At 52.0% G+C, this 21,409-nt stretch overlaps 1 protein-coding gene and 1 long non-coding RNA gene across 8 annotated transcripts; both read left to right on the top strand.

Moving 5' to 3' along the window:
* Window positions 1-11,680: 11,680 nt before the first annotated feature.
* On the top strand, window positions 11,681-20,856 carry CA11 (carbonic anhydrase 11). 7 transcript variants are annotated; one of them, XR_003724996.2, is made up of 10 exons: window positions 11,681-12,492; window positions 12,581-12,655; window positions 13,483-13,625; window positions 18,636-18,821; window positions 19,026-19,121; window positions 19,288-19,360; window positions 19,451-19,605; window positions 19,859-20,024; window positions 20,373-20,606; window positions 20,734-20,856. XR_003724996.2 is itself a non-coding variant. In XM_028839249.2 (9 exons), the coding sequence occupies exons 1-9, from the start codon at window positions 12,426-12,428 to the stop codon at window positions 20,757-20,759; spliced, it is 963 nt and encodes a 320-aa protein (XP_028695082.1). In that variant the 5' UTR covers window positions 11,681-12,425; the 3' UTR covers window positions 20,760-20,856. The 7 variants fall into 7 exon arrangements, 4 of the variants coding, with proteins under 4 accessions (XP_028695082.1, XP_014979959.1, XP_028695084.1 ...); XR_003724998.2 differs by having other exon boundaries at window positions 12,581-12,849; XR_013410002.1 differs by lacking the exon at window positions 20,373-20,606 and having other exon boundaries at window positions 19,451-19,641; window positions 19,835-20,024.
* Window positions 13,736-16,905, top strand: LOC144337236 (uncharacterized). The gene is made up of 3 exons (XR_013410037.1): window positions 13,736-13,861; window positions 14,734-15,587; window positions 16,730-16,905. It is a non-coding gene; the product is annotated as an uncharacterized LOC144337236 (long non-coding RNA).
* Window positions 20,857-21,409: the final 553 nt, after the last annotated feature.

Genomic DNA, 21,409 nt, shown 5'->3' with positions numbered 1-21,409 from the left:
CTGCTTGTCCGGATTATTACAATAGTGCCCACACTGAGCTCACCACTACCCCCCGAAAGTCTTCTTCACATGGAAGCTAGGATGATCACTTTAAAACATGTCAGGACAGACATGGTGGTTCATGCCTGTAATCCCAGCCCTTTGGGAGGCTGAGATGGGAATCACTTGAAACCAGGAGTTCAAGAACAGGAAACTTGGCAACATAGCAAAACCCCATCTCTACAAAAAAAAAAAAAAAAAAGATAGTTGGGCATGGTGGTGCACACCTGTAGTCCCAGCTACTTGGGAGGCTGAGGCAGAGGATTGCTTGAGTCCAGGAGTCGGAGACTGCAGTGAGCTAAGATCGTAGTACTGCACTCCAGCCTGGGCAACAGAATGAGACCCCATTGCTAAAAATAAACTTTTTTTTTCTTCTGCGTTTTTTAATGCAGAAAAAAAATAAAAAATAAAAAAAAATAAACTCTTGAATGGTTTCCCATTACTCTCAAAATAAAACCCAAAGTCCCTGCCCTTCTCTACAAAGCCTTGCATAATCTACTTCCACCACATGACCGATCTCACCTCTTATAAGTCTTCCTCATTCACACCACTGCAGCCACACTGGTCTTCTTCCTGTTCCTTTAAAAACCAAGCACACTTGCCAGGCGCGGTGGCTCATGCCTGTAATCCCAGCACTTGGGAGGCCGAGGCAGGTGGATCATGAGGTCAGGAGATTGAGACCATCCTGGCTAACACGGTGAAACCCCGTCTCTACTAAAAATACAAAAAATTAGCCGGGCATGGTGGCGGACGTGTGTAGTCCCAGCTACTCCAGAGGCTGAGGCAGGAGAATGGTGTGAACCCGGGAGGTGGGGCTTGCAGTGAGCCAAGATCATGCCACTGCACTCCAGTCTGGGCAACAGAGCAAGACTCAGTCTTAAAAAAAAAAAAAAAAAAAAGCACACTCTGCCCCAGGGCCTTTGCACTTGCTGTTCTCTCATCCTGGAACACACCTTTTCATGTAATGGCAAGCCAGTTTCCCTACTTCATCGAGACCTTCCATTAGGCAGGTCAGGCTAGCTCTGTTGGCTCCACAGAGTTTATTTAGTTCTGGCTGGGCGTGGTGGCTCACGCCTATAATCTCAGCACTTTAGGAGGCCGAGGCTGGCGATCACTTGAGCCCAGGTCTAGACCGGTGTGGGCACCGTGGTGATACCCCATCTCTACAAAAAATACAAAAATTAGCCAGGCATCGTGGTGTGTGCCTGCCTGTAGTCCTCATACTTGGGAGGCTGAGGCAGGAGGATTGTTTGAGTCCAGGAGGTCCAGCCTACAGTGAACTATGATTGGGCCACGATACTCCAGCCTGGAGCAAGACCCTGTCTCAAAAAAAAAAAAAAAGTAAAAAGTAAAAGAAAACACAAAGTTTCTTTCTTGCTCACATACATGTTCCATGCAAGTTGGCAAAGGCTGGTTTTCCACACAGTCAAGGACCCAGGCTGAGAGATGTACACCATCTTGTAGCACCAGCCGTAACCCAGGGCATCCTTGATCACTGAGGCAATGCAAGAGGAAAAGCATTGAATGGTCTCATGCAAGCAAAACAGCTTTGGCCCAGCCCTTCCAATCACAGCTCATTCATTGGGATTACTCATGTGGTCCCACTCAATTGTATAAAGGTGGGGACGTAGAATTCCCTCCCGTGCCCAGTTACAGAGAAGAACTGTCGAATTCCTTTCCTGTTACTGCCATAACAAATTACCATAAACTCAGCAGCTGAAACAACACAAATTTATCATCTTACATTTCTACAGATCAAAAGCCCCACATGGGTTTCACTGGGCTGAAATCAAGGTGCTAACGACGCTGCATTCCATCTGGAGCCTCTAAGAGAGAATCTGTTTCCTTTCTATTCCCAGTTTCTAGAGGCCACCCACATTCCCTGATTCATGACCTCTTTTTCCATCTTCACAGCCAACCACGACAAGTTGAGTCCCTTTCACACTTCAAATTTTTCCTGCCTCTTCTATCCTCCCATCTCTTTCTGACCATGGCTGGGAAAGGTATTCTGCTTTTAAGGACTCCTGTAATTAGACGAAGGCCGCCCAGTCTACCACCATACCACCTGAATGCACCGATCTTGTCTGATCTCAGAAGCTAGGCAGAGTCAGGCCCTGTTAGTTCTTGGATGATGAACTAAGCCCCATCTTGGAGATGGGGCCACCCAGATAATCCAGAATAATATCTCCCCATCTCGGCTGGGCGCGGTAGCTCACGCCTGTAATCCCAGCACTTTGGGAGGCCGAGGCTGGCTGATCACAAGGTCAGGAGATCGAGACCATCCTGGCTAACACGGTGAAACCCCGTCTCTACTAAAAATACAAAAAATTAGCCGGGCGCGGTGGCAGGCGCCTGTAGTCCCAGCTACTCAGGAGGCTGAGGCAGGAGAATGGCATGAACCTGGGAGGCGGAGCTTTCAGTGAGCCGAAATTGCGCCACTGCACTCCAGCCTGGGGCACAGAGCGAGACTCTGTCTCAAAAAAAAAAAAAAAAAAAAAATCTCCCCATCTCAAAGTCCCTTTTCTTTGTTTTGTTTTGAGACATTCTTGCTCTGTCACCTAGGCTGGAGTATAGTGGCATGATCTTGGCTCACTGCAACCTCCGTCAGACAGAAACAAACAAACAAAAAAACAGAAAAAAGCAAAACAAAACAAAAACGAAAAAATCCCCCAAAATTAGCCAGGCCCGGTGGTTACACATCTGTAATCCCAGCTAGTCGGGAGGCTGAGGCAGGAGAATCGCTTGAATCGAGGAGCTGGAGGTTGCAGTGAGCCGAGATCATGCCACTGCACTCCAGCTTGGGCAACGGAGCAAGACTCCGTCTCAAAACAAACAAACAAACAAAAACCACACAAATCCCAGCACTGCTGAGCCATGTCCCTCAGTTTCCTCATCTATAATATGACATGATAATCATAATAGAAAATAATCTCCAGGGTATGTTGTGAGGATTAAATTAGTTAATACATACAATGGGTTTAGAACAGTGCCTAGCGCAGACCGAGAGCTATATGAGTTTATTATTCGTTTATTTATTTTGAGACAGGGTCTTACTCGGTCTTCCAGGCAGGAGTGCAATAACAGAGTCACAGCTCAATGCAGCCTTGACCTCCCAGGCTCAAGGGATCTTCCTCCCTCAGCCTCCCAAGTAGCTAGGACTACAGGCGCATGCCACCAGGCTAGGTTCGTTTTGTTTTCGCTTTTTTTAAAATAGAGGCAGGGTTTTGCTGTTGCCCAGGCTGGCTTTGAACTCCCGGGCTCAAGCAATCCTCCCACCTCAGCCTCCCAAAGTGCTGGGTAATGCCATCACTAGGCGTGAGTCACTGCTCAGGGCCTTGAGTTTGTTATTAATATTATTTAGACCGGGTGCGGTCTTTCATGCCTGTAATCCCTGCACTTTGGGAGGCTAAGGCTGGTGGATCACTTGAGGTCAGGAGTTCAAGACCATCCTGGCCAACATGGTGAAACCCCATCTCTACTAAAAACAGAAAAATTAGGCTGGGCACGGTGGTTCATGCCTGTAACCCCAGCACTTTGGTGGGGGCAAGGTGGGCAGATCACCTGAGGTCAGGAGTTTGAGACCAGCCTCACCAACATGGTGAAACCCCATCTCTATTAAAAATACAAAAAGTAGCTGGGTGTCGTGGCGTGTGCTTATAGTCCCAGCTCCTCAGGAGGCTGAGACAGGAAAATTGCTTGAACCTGGGAGGTGGGTTGCAGTGAGCCGAGATCACACCACTGCACTCCAGCCTGGGCGACAGAGCGAGACTTCTTCTCAACAAAAAGAAAAAAGGAAAAAAAGAAAAATTAGCTAAGCATGGTGGTGCACAGCTGTAGTTCCAGCTACTCTAGAGGCTGAGGCAGGAGAATCACTTGAACCCAGGAGGTGGAGGTTGCAGTGAGCCAAGATTGCGCCACTGCACTCCAGCCTGGCAACAGAGCAAGACTCTGTCTAAAAAAAAAAATATATATATATATACACACATATATATATGTGAAATTTAAACACCCAGAGTCCACACCTCCTCCTGGAGACTGGAACCCAGAAGGCGAGATTAGGGAGGATTTTTCTAGGCTCCCAGGGGCAGTGGGAGTTGAAGGCAGGGAGAGAGGGGTGAGGAGGCCAAGAGGGGCTGTGGGAACTACCCAGGCCTGTAGAAGCCTGGTGCTGCCGCCTCCCACTCAGGGGCTGGGGAGATGGGAGATGAAAGCATGGTGCAGAGCAGGCCCCATATGTTCCTCATGACCCAAACTTTGTTCCCAGCGCCCGAGACGAATAGGCGTGAAATCCACATCTGGGACCCACCTCCGGCCTGGTCATTCCCTCCCGTCCTGGGCACCGAGCCCAGTCTGTTTTTGTGCTATAATGGAGGCAGCACAGGTGGCTTCCAGAGCTCCAAGGAGGCCCCCACCCACCTCATGGCATTGCCGGATGGCTTCTTGGAGGAGGGGACTCCTGAAGAATATAGAAGTCTGAGTAGGAATTTGCCCAGCAGAGAAGGGAGAAAGGGAGCCTGGTTAGAGGAAACAGTTTGGCAAAGATCCCAGGGCAGGAGGTCTGTGTGGTGAGAGAAGAGATGAGGCTGGGGCCTGGGGGTGGTCAGGGTATATGGAGTCTCTCAGGCCAGGCTGAGGACCTGGGCTTTTTTTCCCCCAGGGCACTGGGGAGCCATGGGAGGTCTGTGAGCAGGGGAGGAACAGAATTTTTGTGAACAGCTTTTTGTGAGAGACAAACCGTGTTAAAACAGAGTGACACGGGCAATCGTCGTCATCACTGAGGTGGCTCAGCTCACTGGGAGAGCCCAGAGAGTACCCCAAACCCAGCCTGCAGGTAGGAAAACTTCTCTCAGGGGTGAATCTTCAAGGACATTAGAAGAATCTGGTCATGACAAGAAAGGCTGAGGAGGGGGACTCTGTCCAGAGGTACAGGGGAGCCGTGGGAGAGGCAGGGTCCACTCTGAATATAACACAGCCACTCAGGGGCCGGGCATGGTGGCTCTCACCTGTAATCCCAGCACTTTGGGAGACCAAGGTGGGAGGATTGCTTGAGGCCAGGAGTTCAAGACCAGTCCAGCCAGCATAGTAAGACCTCTATTGCTACAAAAAAATTAAAAATTACTAGTGTGTTGGCCTGGCGCGGTGGCTAACACCTGTAATCCTAGCACCTTGGGAGGCCGAGGCTGGCAGATCACCTGAGGTTGGGAGTTCAAGACCAGCCTGACCAACATGGAGAAGTCCTGTCTCTACTAAAAATACAAAATCAGCCGGGCGTGGTGGCGCATGTCTGTAATCCCAGCTGCTCGGGAGGCTGAGGCAGGAGAATCGCTTGAACTCAGGAGGTGGAGGTTGCAGTGCTGGGATTACAAGCACGAGCCATCGTGCCCGGGGGGCCACAGTCCCTATGTTTTTATTTCATTCACTCACTTATTAATTCATTCAACATATTCTCCTCTGGTCTCCCTGGAAAATTCTGACACCCTGACCTGAGTCAGACTAAGGACTTGCCTAGTGTGGGAGGGTGGGGTAGGAGAGAGACCTGGGTACAATAAGATTTGGTATGATATTCAACAATGGAGGCAGCGCAGGGCACTGTGGGAGCCTAGAAGAAGCACCTGGACGTGCCTTGGAGTTTAGGGAAGACGTCCTGGAGGAGGCAAGGCCCTCCATGGGCACTGCAGAAAATCCAAGTGTCACCCAGGCACATGGGAACTGGCAGACTCTCCAGGGAAAGACATCATGAGCATGGTTTCATTCAGCAATGCCTGAGTTCTCTCCTGAGGACACCTGTACACCAGGCTCTGTGTGCAGTGAGGCTGGGGACTCAGAGACCAGCCAGGCTTGGACCCTCTGGTGGAACACATGGGACACGGTCCCTTTCTAATGAGATGTATGCTGTCATGGAGGTAGCACAGGGCATTGTAAATATTCACAGCAAGCACTGACCCAGCCGGGGGGGTCAAGGAGGGCTTCCTGGAGGAGGAAAGCCCTACATTTTAGGTAGACTCTGCTCTTCCTGCAGTATCAATCAGCCTTTCACTTTGTGTATAGCTCTAGTTCCTTCATTGCCTCTGCCTCTGTCGGGTTCCATATCTCTCTTTCTTTCTTTTTAAATATTACTAAATAAAAATAGAGATGGAGTTTCGCCGTGTTGCCCAGGCTTGGTCTCAAACTCCTGAGCCCAAGCAGTCCGCCTGCCTCGGCCTCCCAAAGTGCTGGGATTGCAGGTGTGAGCCGCCATGCCCAGCCAGATTCCAGGTCTTATTTTAGTGACAGGTTGGCTGTCACTAAAAATTACCACAAACATGGTGGCTTATTACAACAGAAATTCATTGTCTCACAGCTCTAGAGGTCAGACGTTCAAAATGAAGGTGTTGGCAAAGCCATACTCCCTTCACAGACTCCAGGGGCGAATGTTGCATGCCTCTTCCAGCTCCTGGTGGCTCCTGGCATTCCTTGGCTTGTAGCTGCCTCATTCCAGCCTCTGCCTCCGTCTTCACATGGCCTTCTCCCAATCTCACTATGGCTTTTTTTTTTTTTTATCTTATAAGGATACTTGTCATCGGATTTAGGGTCTACCCAGATAATGCAGGATGATTGCATCTCAAGATCCTTAACTTTTTTTTTTTTTTTTTTGGAGATAGTGTCTTGCTCTGTTGCCCAGGCTAGAGTACAATGCTGTGATCTTGGCTCACTGCAGCCTCGAACTCCTGAGCTCAAGTCATCCTTTCACCTCAGCCTCCCAAGTAGCTGGGACTACAAGTGTGCATTGCCATGCCTGACTAGGTTTTTAAAATTTTTTGCAGAGGCTGGGCACAGTGGCTCACACCTGTAATCCCAGCATTTTGGGAGACCAAGGTGGAAGGACCATGAGGTCAGGAGTTTGAGACCAGACTGGCCAACATAGTGAAACCCTGTCTCTACTAAAAATACAAAAAATTAGCCAGGCTTGGTGGCGGGCTCCTGTAATCCTAGCTACTCGGGAGGCTGAGGCAGGAGAATCGCTTGAACCCAGGAGGCAGAGGTTGCAGTGAGCTGAGATCGCACCACTGCACTCCAGTCTGGGTAATGGTGCGAGACTCTGTCTCAAAAAAAAAAAAAATTATTTATTTATTTATTTATTCATTTATTTATTTATTTTTTGCAGAGATGGGGTCTCATTGTGTTGTCCAGGCTGGTCTCAAACTCCTGGGCTCAAGTGATCCTCCTGCCTCAGCTTCCCAAAGCACTGGAATTACAGATATAAGCCGCTGCGCCCGGCCCCTCCCAAGACTTTAAGGGTCTATTTCTCTCCACAACTCTGTGTCTCTCTTCCTCTCCCCACCTGTGGTGGTTTGAAAATTAGTCCCCGGCCGGGCGCGGTGGCTCAAGCCTGTAATCCCAGCACTTTGGGAGGCCGAGATGGGCGGATCACGAGGTCAGGAGATCGAGACCATCCTGGCTAACACGGTGAAACCCCGTCTCTACTAAAAAATACAAAAAACTAGCCGGGCGCGGTGGCGGGCGCCTGTAGTCCCAGCTACTCGGGAGGCTGAGGCAGGAGAATGGCGTGAACCCGGGAGGCGGAGCTTGCAGTGAGCTGAGATCCGGCCACTGCACTCCAGCCTGGGCGGCAGAGCGAGACTCCGTCTCAAAAAAAAAAAAAAAAAGAAAATTAGTCCCCAAATGCTCTGATACTTTTCCTTTCAAGAGCAGAGGAATTTTTTTTTTTTTTTTTTTTTTTTTTTTTTTTTGAGACAGGGTCTCGTTCTGTCGCCCAGGCTGGAGTGCAGTGGCTCGATCTCAGCTCACTGCAACCTCTCCCTCCCAGGTTCAAGCGATTCTCCTGCCTCAGCTTCCTGAGTAGCTGGGATTACAGGCGCACGCCTCCACACCTGGCTAATTTTTGTATTTTTAATAGAGACGAGGTTTCACCATGTTGGCTAGGCTGCTCTTGAACTCCTGACCTCAAGTGATCTGCCTGCCTCGGCCTCCCAAAGTGCTGGGATTACAGGCGTGAGCCACCACACCCGGCCCAAGAGCAGAGGATCCTAACGTCTTTCCTTTTCAGTGTAGGCTAGATCTAGTGACTCATTTCTGATGCGTGCAATAAAAGGTGTGTGACTTTGGGAGACTAGGTCATAAAAGACTCCAGATGACTGCAGCCCTGTCCAACAGCTTCACTGAGGGACCCAGAGCTGCCCAATGAAGCCATTCCCAAATATCTGGCCCTCAGGAACTGTGAATACAATAAATGTCGATTTGAGCCACTGAGTTTTAGGGTAATTTTTCACTTAGCAACAGATTTTTGTTTTGTTTTGTTTTGTTGTTTTTGAGACAGTCTCACACTTTCGCCCAGGCTGGAGGGCAGTGTTGCGATCTCAGCTCACTGCAACCTCCACTTCCTCAGTTCAAGTGATTCTCATGCCTCATCCTCCTGAGCAGCTGGGACTACAGGCACGCGCCACCACACCCGGCTAATTTTGGTTTTTTTTTTTGAGACAGAGTCTCGCTCTGTCACTCAGGCTGGAGTGCGGTGGCACAGTCTCGGCTCACTGCAACATCTGCCTCCCGGGTTCAAGAGATTCTCCTGCCTCAGCCTCCTGAGTAGCCAGGATTACAGGCGCGCGCCACCACGCCCAGCTAATTTTTGTATTTTTAGTAGAGACGCGTTTCACCATGTTGGTGAGGCCAGTCTCAAATTCCCGACCTTGTGATCCGCCCACCTCAGCCTCCCAAAGTGCTGGGATTACAGGCGTGAGCCACTGTGCCCGGCCTAATTTTTGTAGTTTTGATAAGACGGGGTTTTACCATGTTGGCCAGGCTGGTCTAGAACTCCTGACCTCAAGTGACCTGCCTTCCTCGGCCTCCTAAAGTGCTGGAATTACAGGCGTGAGCTGCCATTCCCCAACTATTTTTTTCTTTTTCATAAAAAATAGAGACAAGGTCTTACTGTGTTGCCCAGGCTGGTCTCAAACTCCTGATCGCAAGTGATCCTCCCTCCTCAGCCTCCCAAAGTGCTGGGATTACAGGCGTGAGCCACCAAGCCCGGCCAGCAACAAATTATCAGTATGTACCTTTCCTTCTTGTGTTCTTTCTTTGTGTCTCTCTCCATCCCTGACTCTCTCTGGGTGTCTGTCTCTCTCCATCTCTAGGTCTTTGGTTTTTTTTTTTTTTTTGAGACGGAGTCTTGCTCTGTCGCCCAGGCTGGAGTGCAGTGGCCGGATCTCAGCTCACTGCAAGCTCCACCTCCCAGGTTCATGCCATTCTCCTGCCTCAGCCTCCCGAGTAGCTGGGACTACAGGCGCCCACCACCTTGCCCGGCTAGTTTTTTTGTGTTTTTTTTAGTAGAGACGGAGTTTCACCGTGTTGGCCAGGATGGTCTCAATCTCCTGACCTGGTGATCCGCCCGTCTTGGCCTCCCAAAGTGCTGGGATTACAGGCTTGAGCCACCGTGCCTGGCCTCCATCTCTAGTCTTTGACATTCCATCCGTCTTTGAATGTCCATCCCAATTCGCTCTCTCTGAATGCCTCTGTCTTTCTGATTCCTTTCTAGTCTCTCCCATCATGTCAGTTGCTCTGTTTCTGGTCCTCTCTCCCTCTATCTGGGTCTCTCTGTCTCTGTCCATCTGTTCCTCTCTGTTGATGTCTCTTTCTCTGCACGAGTGTCTCTATTTATAGGTGTGTGTGTGCCTGTTCCCAGGTCTGTGTCTCTAGCTCTGTGTGTTTCTTTCTTTTTTCTTTTACTTTTTTTTTTGAAATGGAGTCTCACTCTTGTCACCCAGGCTGGAGTGCACTGTCAGGATCTCAGCTCACTGCAGCCTCCCTGCCTGCTTCAAGCCATTCTCCTGTCTCAGCCTCCTGAGTAGCTGGGATTACAGGCGCCTGCCACCATGCCCAGCTAATTTTTGTATTTATTATTAGAAACTGGGTTGCACCATGTTGGTCAGGCTGGTCTCGAACTCCCCACCTCAGGTGATCCACCCACCTCGACCACCCAAAGTGCCGGGATTACAGGCGTGAGCCACCGCGCCCGGCTAATTTTTTATGTATTTAGTAGAGAGAGCATTTGGCAGAGTTGGCCAGGCTGGTCTCAAACTCTTAGCCTCAAGTGATCCACCCACCTCGACCACCCAAAGTGCTGGGATTACAGGCGTGAGCCACCGCGCCCGGCTAATTTTTTATGTATTTAGTAGAGATGGCGTTTGGCAGTGTTGGCCAGGCTGGTCTCAAACTCCTAGCCCCAAGTGATCAGCCCACCTTGGCCTCCCAGAGTGCTGGGATTACAGGTGTGAGCCACCGCGCCCGGTCTGTTTCTATGTCTCCCCCTCTCTTTGTGTCTCTCTCCACCTGTACTGATGTATGTGTGTCTCTTTCTATGTCTGTCTCATTAATGTTTGGTATCAGGCTGGGCAAGGTGGCTCATACCTGTAATCCCAGCACTTTGTGAGGCCAAGGCAGGAGGATCCCTTGAACCCAGGGGTTCCAGACCAGCCTGGGCATCATAGCAAGACTACATCTCTACAAAAAATAATTTTAAAAAATTAGTCTGGCATGGTGGTACGTGCCTGTAGTCCCAGCTACTTGGGAGTCTGAGGTGGAAGGAGTGTTTAAGCCCAGGAGGTCGAGGCTGGATCAAGCCGTGATCGCACTACTGCTCTCCAGCCCGGGTGACATTGCAAGACCTGTCTCAAAAAAGAAAAGAAGACATTGAGCAGTTTCATTATCATTAGACGGGGTGAAAAATAATAAATAATAACAACAACAATAATATGTGGTGGCTCTGAGGCTGGGTGTGGTTGTTCGTGCCTATAATCTCAATGCTTTGGGAGGGCCGAGGTAGGAGGATCCCTTGAGGACAGGAATTTGAGACCAGCCTGAGCAACAGAGCATGACTCCATCTCTTCCTCCCAAATACAAAAATTTGGTGTCTCTCTCTGTCTTTTAATCGTTCTTTCTCTTTCTGTCTGTCCCCACCCCACCTGCTGCCTGGTCTCTGAGTTTCTGAGTCTGTCTGTCTCTAAGTGTGTGTCTCTATGTCTCCATGTCTGTCTCGCTTTGTCTCTGTATCTCTCTCATTCATTCCTTCCCCTTCCCCTCCCCCCTCCCCCTCCCACTCCCCCTCGTCCTCCACCTCCTCCTCCTCCTTCACCTCCTCCTCCTTTCCCTCCTCCTCCCTCCTGCCTGGCGGTTTGTTCTTGCCTCTTTAACCCTCTGTCCCTCCGCCCTTCCTCTCCGTATCCATCTCAGGCTCCCCTCCCGTCCCCAGCCTCCGCAGATGTGGGTCCTCACCTCCAGCTCTCCGCCTCAGCCCTCCCGGCTCCTCCTCCCTTCCTCTCTCTCCCTCACCAGGTCTCTGCCTCCCCCTCCCGGCGAGCAGCGCTCACTGCACTCTAGGCTCCCAGGGGGATCCCCTGGCCCCGTTAAGGCAGCCCCAGGCAGAGGACCCAGTGGAGCCTTGGGGCGGGGAAGGGGGACAGCGGGCGCTGGGGCGGCTCCAACCTGGGTCCCCGCGAGCATGGGGACCCCGCATCTGCCAAGGCCGGTGACCCCGGCATGGAGACTTCCGAAGCCTCTCCCAGCTCCACCTTAAGCGCCCCCCCTTCCCCTTCCTGCGGAGGATGGGAACAGCCAGCTCGCGGCCCCAGGTGTCCCGGCCACCCCCGCCCGCGTGGCCCCAGAGCCGCTGGAAACCGAGGACAAGCCCCCTGCCTCCTTCCGAATCCTGCCCCTTTCGCACCCCCCACCCCCAGCCAACACGAGGAGTGTTTGCTGCTGTGAGATCACCTGCTCCCCACACCCAACAACAAAATTAAATAACACCACGGGAGGGAAGAGAGGGAGGGGGAGGAGGGAGGAAGGGACGGGAGAGAAGAGAGACTGAAACTGGGAGAAGAGGCAGGAGAGGAGGAGGTGGGGAGAGCACGAAGCTGGAGGCCGACACAGAGAGAGGGCGGGAGGAGGTGAAGAAGGAGAGAGGGGAGAAGAGGCAGGAGCTGGAAAGGAGAGAGGGAGGAGGAGGAGATGCTGGATGGAGACCTGGAGTTAGGTGGCTTGGGAGAGCTTAATGAAAAGAGAACGGAGAGGGGGTGTGGGTTAGGAACCAAGAGGTAGCCCTGGGGGCAGCAGAAGGCTGAGAGGGGTAGGAAGATCAGGAGCTAGAGAGAGACTCGAGGGTTCCGGGAAAAGAGGAGAGGAAAGAGGAAAGGCACAGAGAGACGGAGAGGAGTGGGTTTGAAGAGGGGGGGTCTCAGTCCCTGGCTGCTCTGGCATTTGGGGAACTGGGACTCCCTGTGGGGAGGAGAGGAAAGCTGGAAGTCCTGGAGGGACAGGGTCCCAGAAGGAGGGGACAGAGGAGCTGAGTGGGGGGGCAGGGCGTTGGGCAGGGGTCCCTCGGAGGCCTCCTGGGGATGGGGGCTGCAGCTCGTCTGAGCGCCCCTCGAGCGCTGGTACTCTGGGCTGCACTGGGGGCAGCAGGTAAGACCTGGGGTTCCCGGCAGGAGCCCCCGAGGGAGGTTGGAGGTGGGGGTGCCAAGGAGAGGGATTCATGCTGCTCTCTTCCCAGCTCACATCGGACCAGCACCTGACCCCGAGGACTGGTGGAGCTACAAGGATAATCTCCAGGGAAACTTCGTGCCAGGTGCCGCCAAGGCGGGGACCCAGGAGTCCGGCCCTCGCGGCGCCTCCTTCTTCAGACTCAGGAACCTGGGTTCCCAGCTCCCTCCTCCCCTCAGGACCAGGAGTCCCAGCCCCCTTCTCTGTCCCTCAGGAGTCGGGCCAGCCTCTGAACCCCAGGGGCTCACCATGGGACATTATACATGCGCATTTCAAGTAGTGAGTGGGAGTGAGTGGAAGGAAAGTGTGGGGGTGGAGATTATGTGTGTGTTTGCCGGGAGAGGAAGGTCCTGGCTCCCGCTAGGAACCGGAGGCTGGGTGACCCCGTCCCCCACCTTGTCCAGCCCTCTCTTGCAGCTTCTCTCCCCAACACATTAATAATAATACAGTTGTGGGACAAGAGAGATAAAAAAGAACTACAACTCCCATGGGGCTCTGGGGTAGGTAGGCAGCAGAGGGGTAGGCTGGTAGCCCTGGGGCCTGCTGGGAGTTGTAGTTCCATCTACGATGGCTTGATGGGTTGGCTCGGCTAGGCGCGGTGGCTCACGCCTGTAATCCCAGCACTTTAGGAGGCCGAGGTGGGTGGATTACCTGAGGTCCAGAGTTCAAGACCAGCCTTTCCAATTTAGCGAAACCCGTCTCCACTAAACTTGGAAACTATTCCAAGATTCTTCTAGGACCCAGGATTCTGGATCTGAGCCCAGTCCTCCCTCAGACCCAGGAGTCCAGGTCCCTAGCCCCTCCTCCCCTGGGATCTGGGAGTCCAGACCACAGCCCACTCAGCAGATGCCAGCCCCGGGATCCAGTCTCTATTTCTGACTCCTTGTCCTCCTACTCCGACCCCACCCCCAGGGCCTCCTTTCTGGGGCCTGGTGAATGCAGCATGGAGTCTGTGTGCGGTGGGGAAGCGACAGAGCCCCGTGGATGTGGAGCTGAAGAGGGTTCTTTATGACCCCTTTCTGCCCCCATTAAGGCTCAGCACTGGAGGAGAGAAGGTAAGGGGCTTGGAGGGAGGAGCTATCGAATCTACTGGGGATGGGCATGAGTAGAGACTGGGGAATGGGGTGCTGAGGTAAGAGAGCAGCCTTGGGGGAGGAGGGGACACCCAGTGGGTGGAGAGAAGGCTGCTTACACTGTTAAATGGATCATTCATTCTTCCCATCCCAACCGTGGCCCCCTGGTCTCCCCATCTCTGCAGAAGCAATGAAAAGTAGAACATTTCCTGTGCCAGGCAGATTTAAAAGCTTGATGAGCCTCTAATCTCATAACCACCCCACAAAATGGGTACAATTATTATTATTATTATTATTTTGAGATGGAGTTTTGCTCTTGTTGCCTAGGCTGGAGTGCAATGGTGTGATCTTGGCTCACCGCAACCTCTGCCTCCCGGGTTCAAGCGATTCTTCTGCCTCAGCCTCCCAAGTAGCTGGGATTACAGGCATGCACCACCATGCCCAGCTAATTTTTTGTATTTTTAGTAGAGATGGGGTTTTTCCATGTTGGTCAGGCTGGTCTTGAACTCCCGACCTCAGGTGATCCATCTGCCTTGGCCTCCCAAAGTGCTGGGATTACAGGCATGAGCCACCGCGTCCAGCCAGAATGGGTACAGTTATTAACCTTATCATATACATGCAGAAACTGACACACAGAGGTTAAGTTACGTGCCTAGGATCACACAGAGAGCCAGCACTGGCATTCAAACCAGGCAGTGTAGCATGAATGGTGGGACCTGCTTTCCAATACCATGCTGGGAACCATACTTTTTTTTTTTTGGAATTGGCATCTCACTCTGTGGCCCAGGTTGGAATGCAGTGGCCCAATGATAGCTCACTGTAACCTCAAATTCCTGGGCCCAAGTGATCTTCCTACCTCAACCTCAAAAGTAGCTAGGACATGACCGTGTGTGGTGGCTCACACCTGTAACCCCAGCACTTCAGGAGGCTGAGGTGGGCAGATCATGAGGTTTCGAAACTAGCTTGGCCAACATGGTGAAACCCTGTCTCTACTAAAAATACAAAAATTAGCCGGGTGTGGTGGCGCGCACCTGTAATCCCAGCTACTGGAGAGGCTGAGGCAGGAGAATCGCTTCAACCCGGGAGGCAGAGGTTGCAGTGATCCGACATCCCGCCACTGGACTCCAGCTTGGGCGACAGAACAAGACTCCGTCTCAGAAAAATAGAAAGAGGGAGAGACAGAGAGAGAGGGAAAAGAAAGAAGGAAAAAGGAACGAAGGAAGGAAGGAGAGAGACAAAGAAAGAAAAGAAAGAGAGAGAGAAAAAGAAAGAAAAGAGAGAAAGATGAAAGAAAGAAAACAAGGAGAGAGAAAGAAAGAAAAAGAAAGAAAGAAAAGAAAAGACGAAAAGAAAAGAAAAAAGAAGTCAGGACTGCAGATGTATGCCAGTATGCCTGGCTAAGTTTTTTGTAGATGTGGGGTCTCACTATGTTGTCCAGGCTGGTCTTGAACTCCTGGGCTCAAGCGATCCTCCTGCCTTGGTTTCCCAAGGTGCTGGAATTACAGCCGTGATCCACCGTGCCTGGCCAATATAATTTCTTATAAGAACCGGGATTACCTTTCATTTAGCTGCCCCAGCCAAAAGCTTTAAAGCCATTTCCCATCCCATCCTCTCTCCCTCACATCCATTTCCAATCCATGTTCTTTCTAGCCTTGCTACTAAATATTATTTAAGTCCTTTCACCTATCACGCCCTCTACTGCCCCCAGTCTCATGCAGGCACCATAATCTCTCACCCAGACTGGTGGCGTAGCCTCCTCATTGGCCTGCCTCTCTACTCCCTGCAATCCATTCTCCACCCCACAGCTAGAGAGACGTTTAAAACACAAATGAGATCATATCACTCCTGCTCACAATCCTCCTATTAGGATATGTAATAATAGCAAACATTTACGTAGCACTTACTGTATGTTTGGCACTCTGGCAAATGTGTTATATATATGCAGTTTATTTATTTGTTTATTTTTATTTATTTATTTGAGTTGGAGTCCCGCTCTGTTGCCCAGGCTGGAGTGCAGTGGCCTGATCTTGGCTCACGGCAACCTCTGCCTCCCGGGTTCGAGCAATTGTCCTGCCTCAGCCTCCCAAGTAGCTGGGACTACAGGCATATGCCACCACACCCGGCTAACTTTTGTATTTTTAGTGCAGACCGGGCTTCACCATGTTGGCCAGGACGGTCTTGATCTCTTGACCTTGTGATCCACCTGCCTCAGCCTCCCAAAGTGCTGGGATTACAGGTGCGAGCTACTGCACCTGGCTTATCTTTGTATTTTTAGTAGAGATGGGGTTTTACCATGTTGGTCAGGATGGTCTTGATCTCTTGACCTCGTGATCTGCCCACCTTGGCCTCCCAAAGTGCTGGGATTACAGGAGTGAGCCACTGTGCCCAGCCTATTTATTTATTTATTTATTTATTTATTTATTTATTTATTTATTTTTGTTGTTGTTGTTGTCTTGTTTTCTGGGTTTTTTTTTGTTTTTGTTTTTGTTTTGTTTTTTTTTGTGACGGAGTCTCTCTCTATCGCCCAGGCTGGAGTGCAGTGGCCGGATCTCAGCTCACTGCAAGCTCCGCCTCCCAGGTTTACGCCATTCTCCTGCCTTAGCCTCCTGAGTAGCTGGGACTACAGGCGCCTGCCACCTTGCCTGGCTAGTGTTTTTGTATTTTTTAGTAGAGATGGAGTTTCACCGTGTTAGCCAGGATGGTCTCGATCTCCTGACCTCGTGATCCGCCTGTCTCGGCCTCCCAAAGTGCTGGGATTACAGGCTTGAGCCACCGTGCCCGGCCTTTTTTTTTTTTTTTGGAGACAGCGTCTCACTCTGTCACCCAGGCTGGAATTCAGTGACATGATCTAGGCTCACTGCAACCTCCGCCTCCTGGGTTCAAGCGATTCTCCTGCCTCAGCCTCCCAAATAGCTGGGATTACAGGCGCTACCACCACACCCAGCTGATTTTTGTATTTTTAGTAGAGATGGCCATGTTGGCCAGGTTGTTCTCAAACTCCTGACCTCAGGTGATCTGCCCACCTCAGCCTCCCCAAAGTGCTGGGATTACAGGCATGAGCCAACACATCCAGCCTATATATGCAGTTTATCTAAATAAAAATGCAAAACTCTTTACTGTTTTCCACAAGGTCCTGCACCATTCAGCCCCCATAACTTCTCTCTCCTCCGTTCACTGGACTTCGGTGAAATCTCTTTGCTGTTACTCAAACAGGCCACCTCAGGGCCTTTGCACTGCTGTTCTCGCTTCTCGGAATGCCCTTCTCTCTGTTCTTTTGCAAGTCACCTCTGCTTATCCTTCAGGTCCCCATTAAAATGTCACCTTTGGCCAGGTGCAGTGGTTCATGCCTATAATTCCATTATTTTTTGGAGGCTAAGGCAGGATGATGACTTGAGCCCAGGAATTTAAGACCAGCCTAGGCAACACAGGGAGAACCCTCTCTACCAAAAAAAAAAAAAATTGAAAATTGAAAATTAGTTGGGCATGGTGGTATGTGACTGTGGTCCCAGCTACTTGGGAGACTGAGGCAGGAAGATCGTTTGAGCCCAGGAGTTTGAGGCTGCAGTAAGCTGTGATGGTGCCACTGCAATCCAGCCTAGGTGACAGAGTGAGACTTTGTCTCAAAATAATAATAAAAAAAAAAAATGTCACCTTCACAGGGAAATTTTTCCTGACACCCCCCCCCCCATCTAAGCTGAGCTCCTCATGACACCTCAGAGCTCCCAGTTCCCCCAAGCATGACCTCAGGATGTAGTTAATGAAGCAGTTACTTATGTGATTCACAATTGTCTCTCTTGCCTTCATTAGAACATAAGCTCCATGAGGCCCATGAGTTTTGTCTACTTGTTTATTGCTCTAGTCTTTTTTTTTTTTTTTGAGACAGAGTTTCACTCTTGTTGCCCAGGCTGGAGTGCAATGGTGCAATCTCGGCTCACCGCAACCTCCGCCTCCCAGGTTCAAGCGATTCTCCAGCCTCAGCCTCCCAAGTAGCTGGGATTACAGGCGTGCACCACCACCCTGGCTAATTTTGTATTTTTTTTAGTAGAGCCTGTTGGTCAGGCTGGTCTTGAACTCCCGACCTCAGGTGATCCACCTGCCTCGGCCTCCCAAAGTGCTGGGATTACAGGCATAAGCCACTGCGCCTGGCCTATTGCTCTATTCTTGTATCCACAGCACATAGCACCAGCTCAGTCAATATTTGTTGATCAAAGAAATTCACCAATATTGGGCACCAACTTACAGACTGGCACAGAGCCTGAAAAGTGGTCAGTGTTCAAATTACGTTGAATGATTAAATGACTGTTGGAGGCCAGGCACGGTGGCTCACGCCTGTAACACCAGCACTTTGGGAGGCCAAGGTGGGTGGAACACCTGAGGTCAGGAGTTCAAGACCAGCCTGGCCAACACGGTGAAAACCCATCTCTACTAAAAATACAAAAATTAGCTGGGTGTGGTGGCACACACCTGTAGTCCCAGTTATTCGGGAGCCTGAGGGAGGAGAATCATTTGAACCCAGGAGTCAGAGGTTGCAGTGAGCCAAGATCCTGCCACTATATTCCAGCCTCGGCAACAGAGCAAGATTCTATTTGAAAAAAAAAAAAAAAAAAAAAGACCGGGCGCGGTGGCTCAGTGTCTGTAATCCCAGCCCTTTGGAAGGCTGACACGGGTGGATCACCTGAGGTCGGGAGTTTGAGACCAGCCTGACCAACATGGAGAAACCTTGTCTCTACTAACAATACAAAATTACCCGGGCATGGTGGTGCATGCCTGTAATCCCAGCTACTCGGGAGGCTGAGGCAGGAGAATCGCTTGAACCCAGGAGGCAGATGTTGCAGTGAGCCCAGATCGCACCATTGCACTCCAGCCTGGGCAACAAGAACGAGACTCCGTTTCAAAAAAAAAAAAGACTGTTGTAATCAGAAAATGTAAGCGTGGGAAACGGGAAAGAAAAGATTTCTCCCTGCCCCCTGACAGCTCCTGCCTCTCCCACAGCTCCGGGGAACCTTGTACAACACCGGCAGACATGTCTCCTTCCTGCCTGCACCCCGACCTGTGGTCAATGTGTCTGGGGGTCCCCTCCTTTATAGCCACCGACTCAGTGAACTGCGGCTGCTGTTTGGAGCTCGCGACGGAGCCGGCTCCGAACATCAGATCAACCACCAGGGCTTCTCTGCTGAGGTAGTGACCACTGATTGTTTACCGGCGAACCTGAGTCACCCCAGTTCCTCCCACCTCACCCTCGTAATGCCTCACCCCATCCTCCTCCACAGAACTGACCTCCCACCCTAAGCACTAATCCTCAGCCTGATTCGGGCCCCCAAAGCTGGGGTTATCCTCTCCTCCCCTTCTGCTGGGGGACCCCATGCTCTGTGCTAACCCCAGGTGCAGCTCATTCACTTCAACCAGGAACTCTACGGGAATTTCAGCGCTGCCTCCCGAAGCCCCAATGGCCTGGCCATTCTCAGCCTCTTTGTCAACGTGAGCGGAGGCGAGATTCGGAGGGAGGGAGCACTTGGGTGCCTGGAACCCGGGGTCTGAGGGAAGAGGGGTGCTGGGAGGCCCAGACTCCTGGGTCCTGGGGGAGCAGACGGTTGAGGGCTTGGACTTCTGGGCTCCTGTGTCCTCACCTTGTACCCCCACACAGGTGGCTGGTAGTTCTAACCCATTCCTCAGTCGTCTCCTTAACCGCGACACCATCACCCGCATCTCCTACAAGAGTAAGTCCCTGGCGTACTGGGGCCAGTGGTCACACACGAGGGGGTGTTCAAGAGTGCCGCCCTCCTTACTCTGGCCTGATATTCCTGCAGATGACGCCTACTTTCTTCAAGACCTGAGCCTGGAGCTCCTGTTCCCAGAGTCCTTCGGCTTTATCACCTATCAGGGCTCTCTCAGCACCCCGCCCTGCTCCGAGACTGTCACCTGGATCCTCATCGACCGGGCCCTCAATATCACCTCCCTCCAGGTGACCCTCTGTCCGCACCGCCCTTCCTAGGCCTGGGTACTCCACTCACTGGCCTGGGTATCCCCTTGTTCACCTGCCCTCCCTCTCCTCATAGACTGAATTTAAGGAGGTAAGAGGCTCAGACCACCTTTGGGGGTGGGGTGGGGCTGATAACAGGCCCCGCCCACCTGCTCCCAGGGGCGGGATTTCCCACGTGACGTCACCAAGACCGTTCACTATTCACTCCCAGTTTCCCACCCTCCTTCTATGGCAGATGCACTCCCTGAGACTCCTGAGCCAGAATCCTCCATCCCAGATATTCCAGAGCCTCAGCGGTAATGGCCGGCCCCTGCAGCCTTTGGCCCACAGGGCACTGAGGGGCAACAGGGACCCCCGGCACCCCGAGAGGCGCTGCCGAGGCCCCAACTACCGCCTGCATGGTATGGTCCAGTCTGCACCCGCTCTATGTCGTGGGCTAACCCGCTTATATGTGTCTCCCCTTGGTGTCTCCATGTGATTCAGTCCCATCCCCCTTCCTGCGTCTGTATGGTGTAGCCTCCTGAGCTGTCTCTTTTTCTCTCTCTCCCTACATATCAACGTGGCACAGTCCACCTTCCAGCCCTAGGTCATTGCTGTCCCACGATTTGTCTTTCCTCTTCACTGCTTTGTAACTTGGTCTATAACCCTTGACCCCTGCCTTCCTATGGTGCGATTACCTACTGTTCTGTGCTTCCTATTACTGTGAATTTCCAAAATAGTACAATTTGGATCCTCTCTCCCTTTCCAAGTCGTACTACTCTACGCTGTTCCACAATCTGATGCTCCTTTCCCCCTTACTGAGAATCTACAACTGCCTCCCTGTGGTTCAGCCCAGGGATCTCACACCCCCCGGCTTCGCAACATGGTACAGTCCACACCCCCCATGAAGACCTTCAGGTAGTTCAGCCTAATGCTGAATCTGGACATCCCGATTCCCCCCTCCTGTTGGCTTCTTGTGGTTCAGCCCAGTGCTTCTCGACCTGGTACATTCCGGTTCCCCGCTCACAGACTTCCGATGGTAGAGCCCTGCGCGGCCCAGCCCACGCCCCCTGCACGCCCCCTGCCCCTTCCATCCTAAACTGACGCCTGCCGTTGTTCTCTGTCTTACAGTGGATGGTGCCCCCCATGGTCGCTGAGACTCCCCTTCGAGTATTGCACCCGCCCGTCCTAAGCCTCCCCACAAGGCTAGGGGAGTTACTCCTAAAACAAAGCTATTAAAGGGACAGAACTCTTCTTGTTTCTCAGTGGTCTCATTCTAGGCGCGGTGGGGAAACATTTGGGTATTAAAGAACAGACTTCTTCCGGAAACCAATCTTCCTCTTTTTAAGCCCCCGCTACTCGGCATTTTGGCTTCCTGCTTCTCAAAACCATCATTAGGACCGCGGCCCCTTTAAGCGGCGCCCCTCTTCCCCCATCACACCCCTTACCACCAGGCAGCACGAGCAGAGCCATGTGCTTCCCCCTCCCGCCTGCTTCATTGGCCCAAACTGGGTCACGGTCCCGCCCCCAGTACCGCCTCCCATTGGGCAAATGTAGGTCAGTGTCCCGCCTCCCACCGAAAGGCAAGGCAACTTCACGCGCTGAGCCCCTCACGCGCCCTCCTGGGCCCTGGCGTATCCAGAGGCCCCATTGGCTGTGCGTCTCAAGGGGTCGGAGACGATTGGCCTGTGTTTGCAGCCGGAGGGAGGCACGCGGCTGGGGTGCATGCCCACAGAGGCGGGCGGGGCTGGACGCGCCGGGCGGGGACCCGGAGGAGGGGCGCGCGCTGTGGCGTCGGGTGTTTTGG

The sequence above is a fragment of the Macaca mulatta genome, chromosome 19, assembly GCF_049350105.2.
Source record: "Macaca mulatta isolate MMU2019108-1 chromosome 19, T2T-MMU8v2.0, whole genome shotgun sequence".
Lineage (NCBI taxonomy): Eukaryota > Metazoa > Chordata > Mammalia > Primates > Cercopithecidae > Macaca > Macaca mulatta.
Note: the sequence above shows the minus strand (reverse complement) of the source record. Positions and strands in the feature narration are given on the sequence as shown.

Excerpts from the sequence above, each read along its gene's own strand:
- CA11 (XM_077980738.1), top strand. The coding sequence starts at position 12,426 with ATGGGGGCTGCAGCTCGTCTGAGCGCCCCTCGAGCGCTGGTACTCTGG. Across the intron at positions 12,493-12,580 it reads GGCTGCACTGGGGGCAGCAG|CTCACATCGGACCAGCACCT; the intron begins GTAAGACCTGGG and ends CTCTCTTCCCAG. Across the intron at positions 20,025-20,372 it reads CCCCAACTACCGCCTGCATG|TCGTACTACTCTACGCTGTT; the intron begins GTATGGTCCAGT and ends TCCCTTTCCAAG.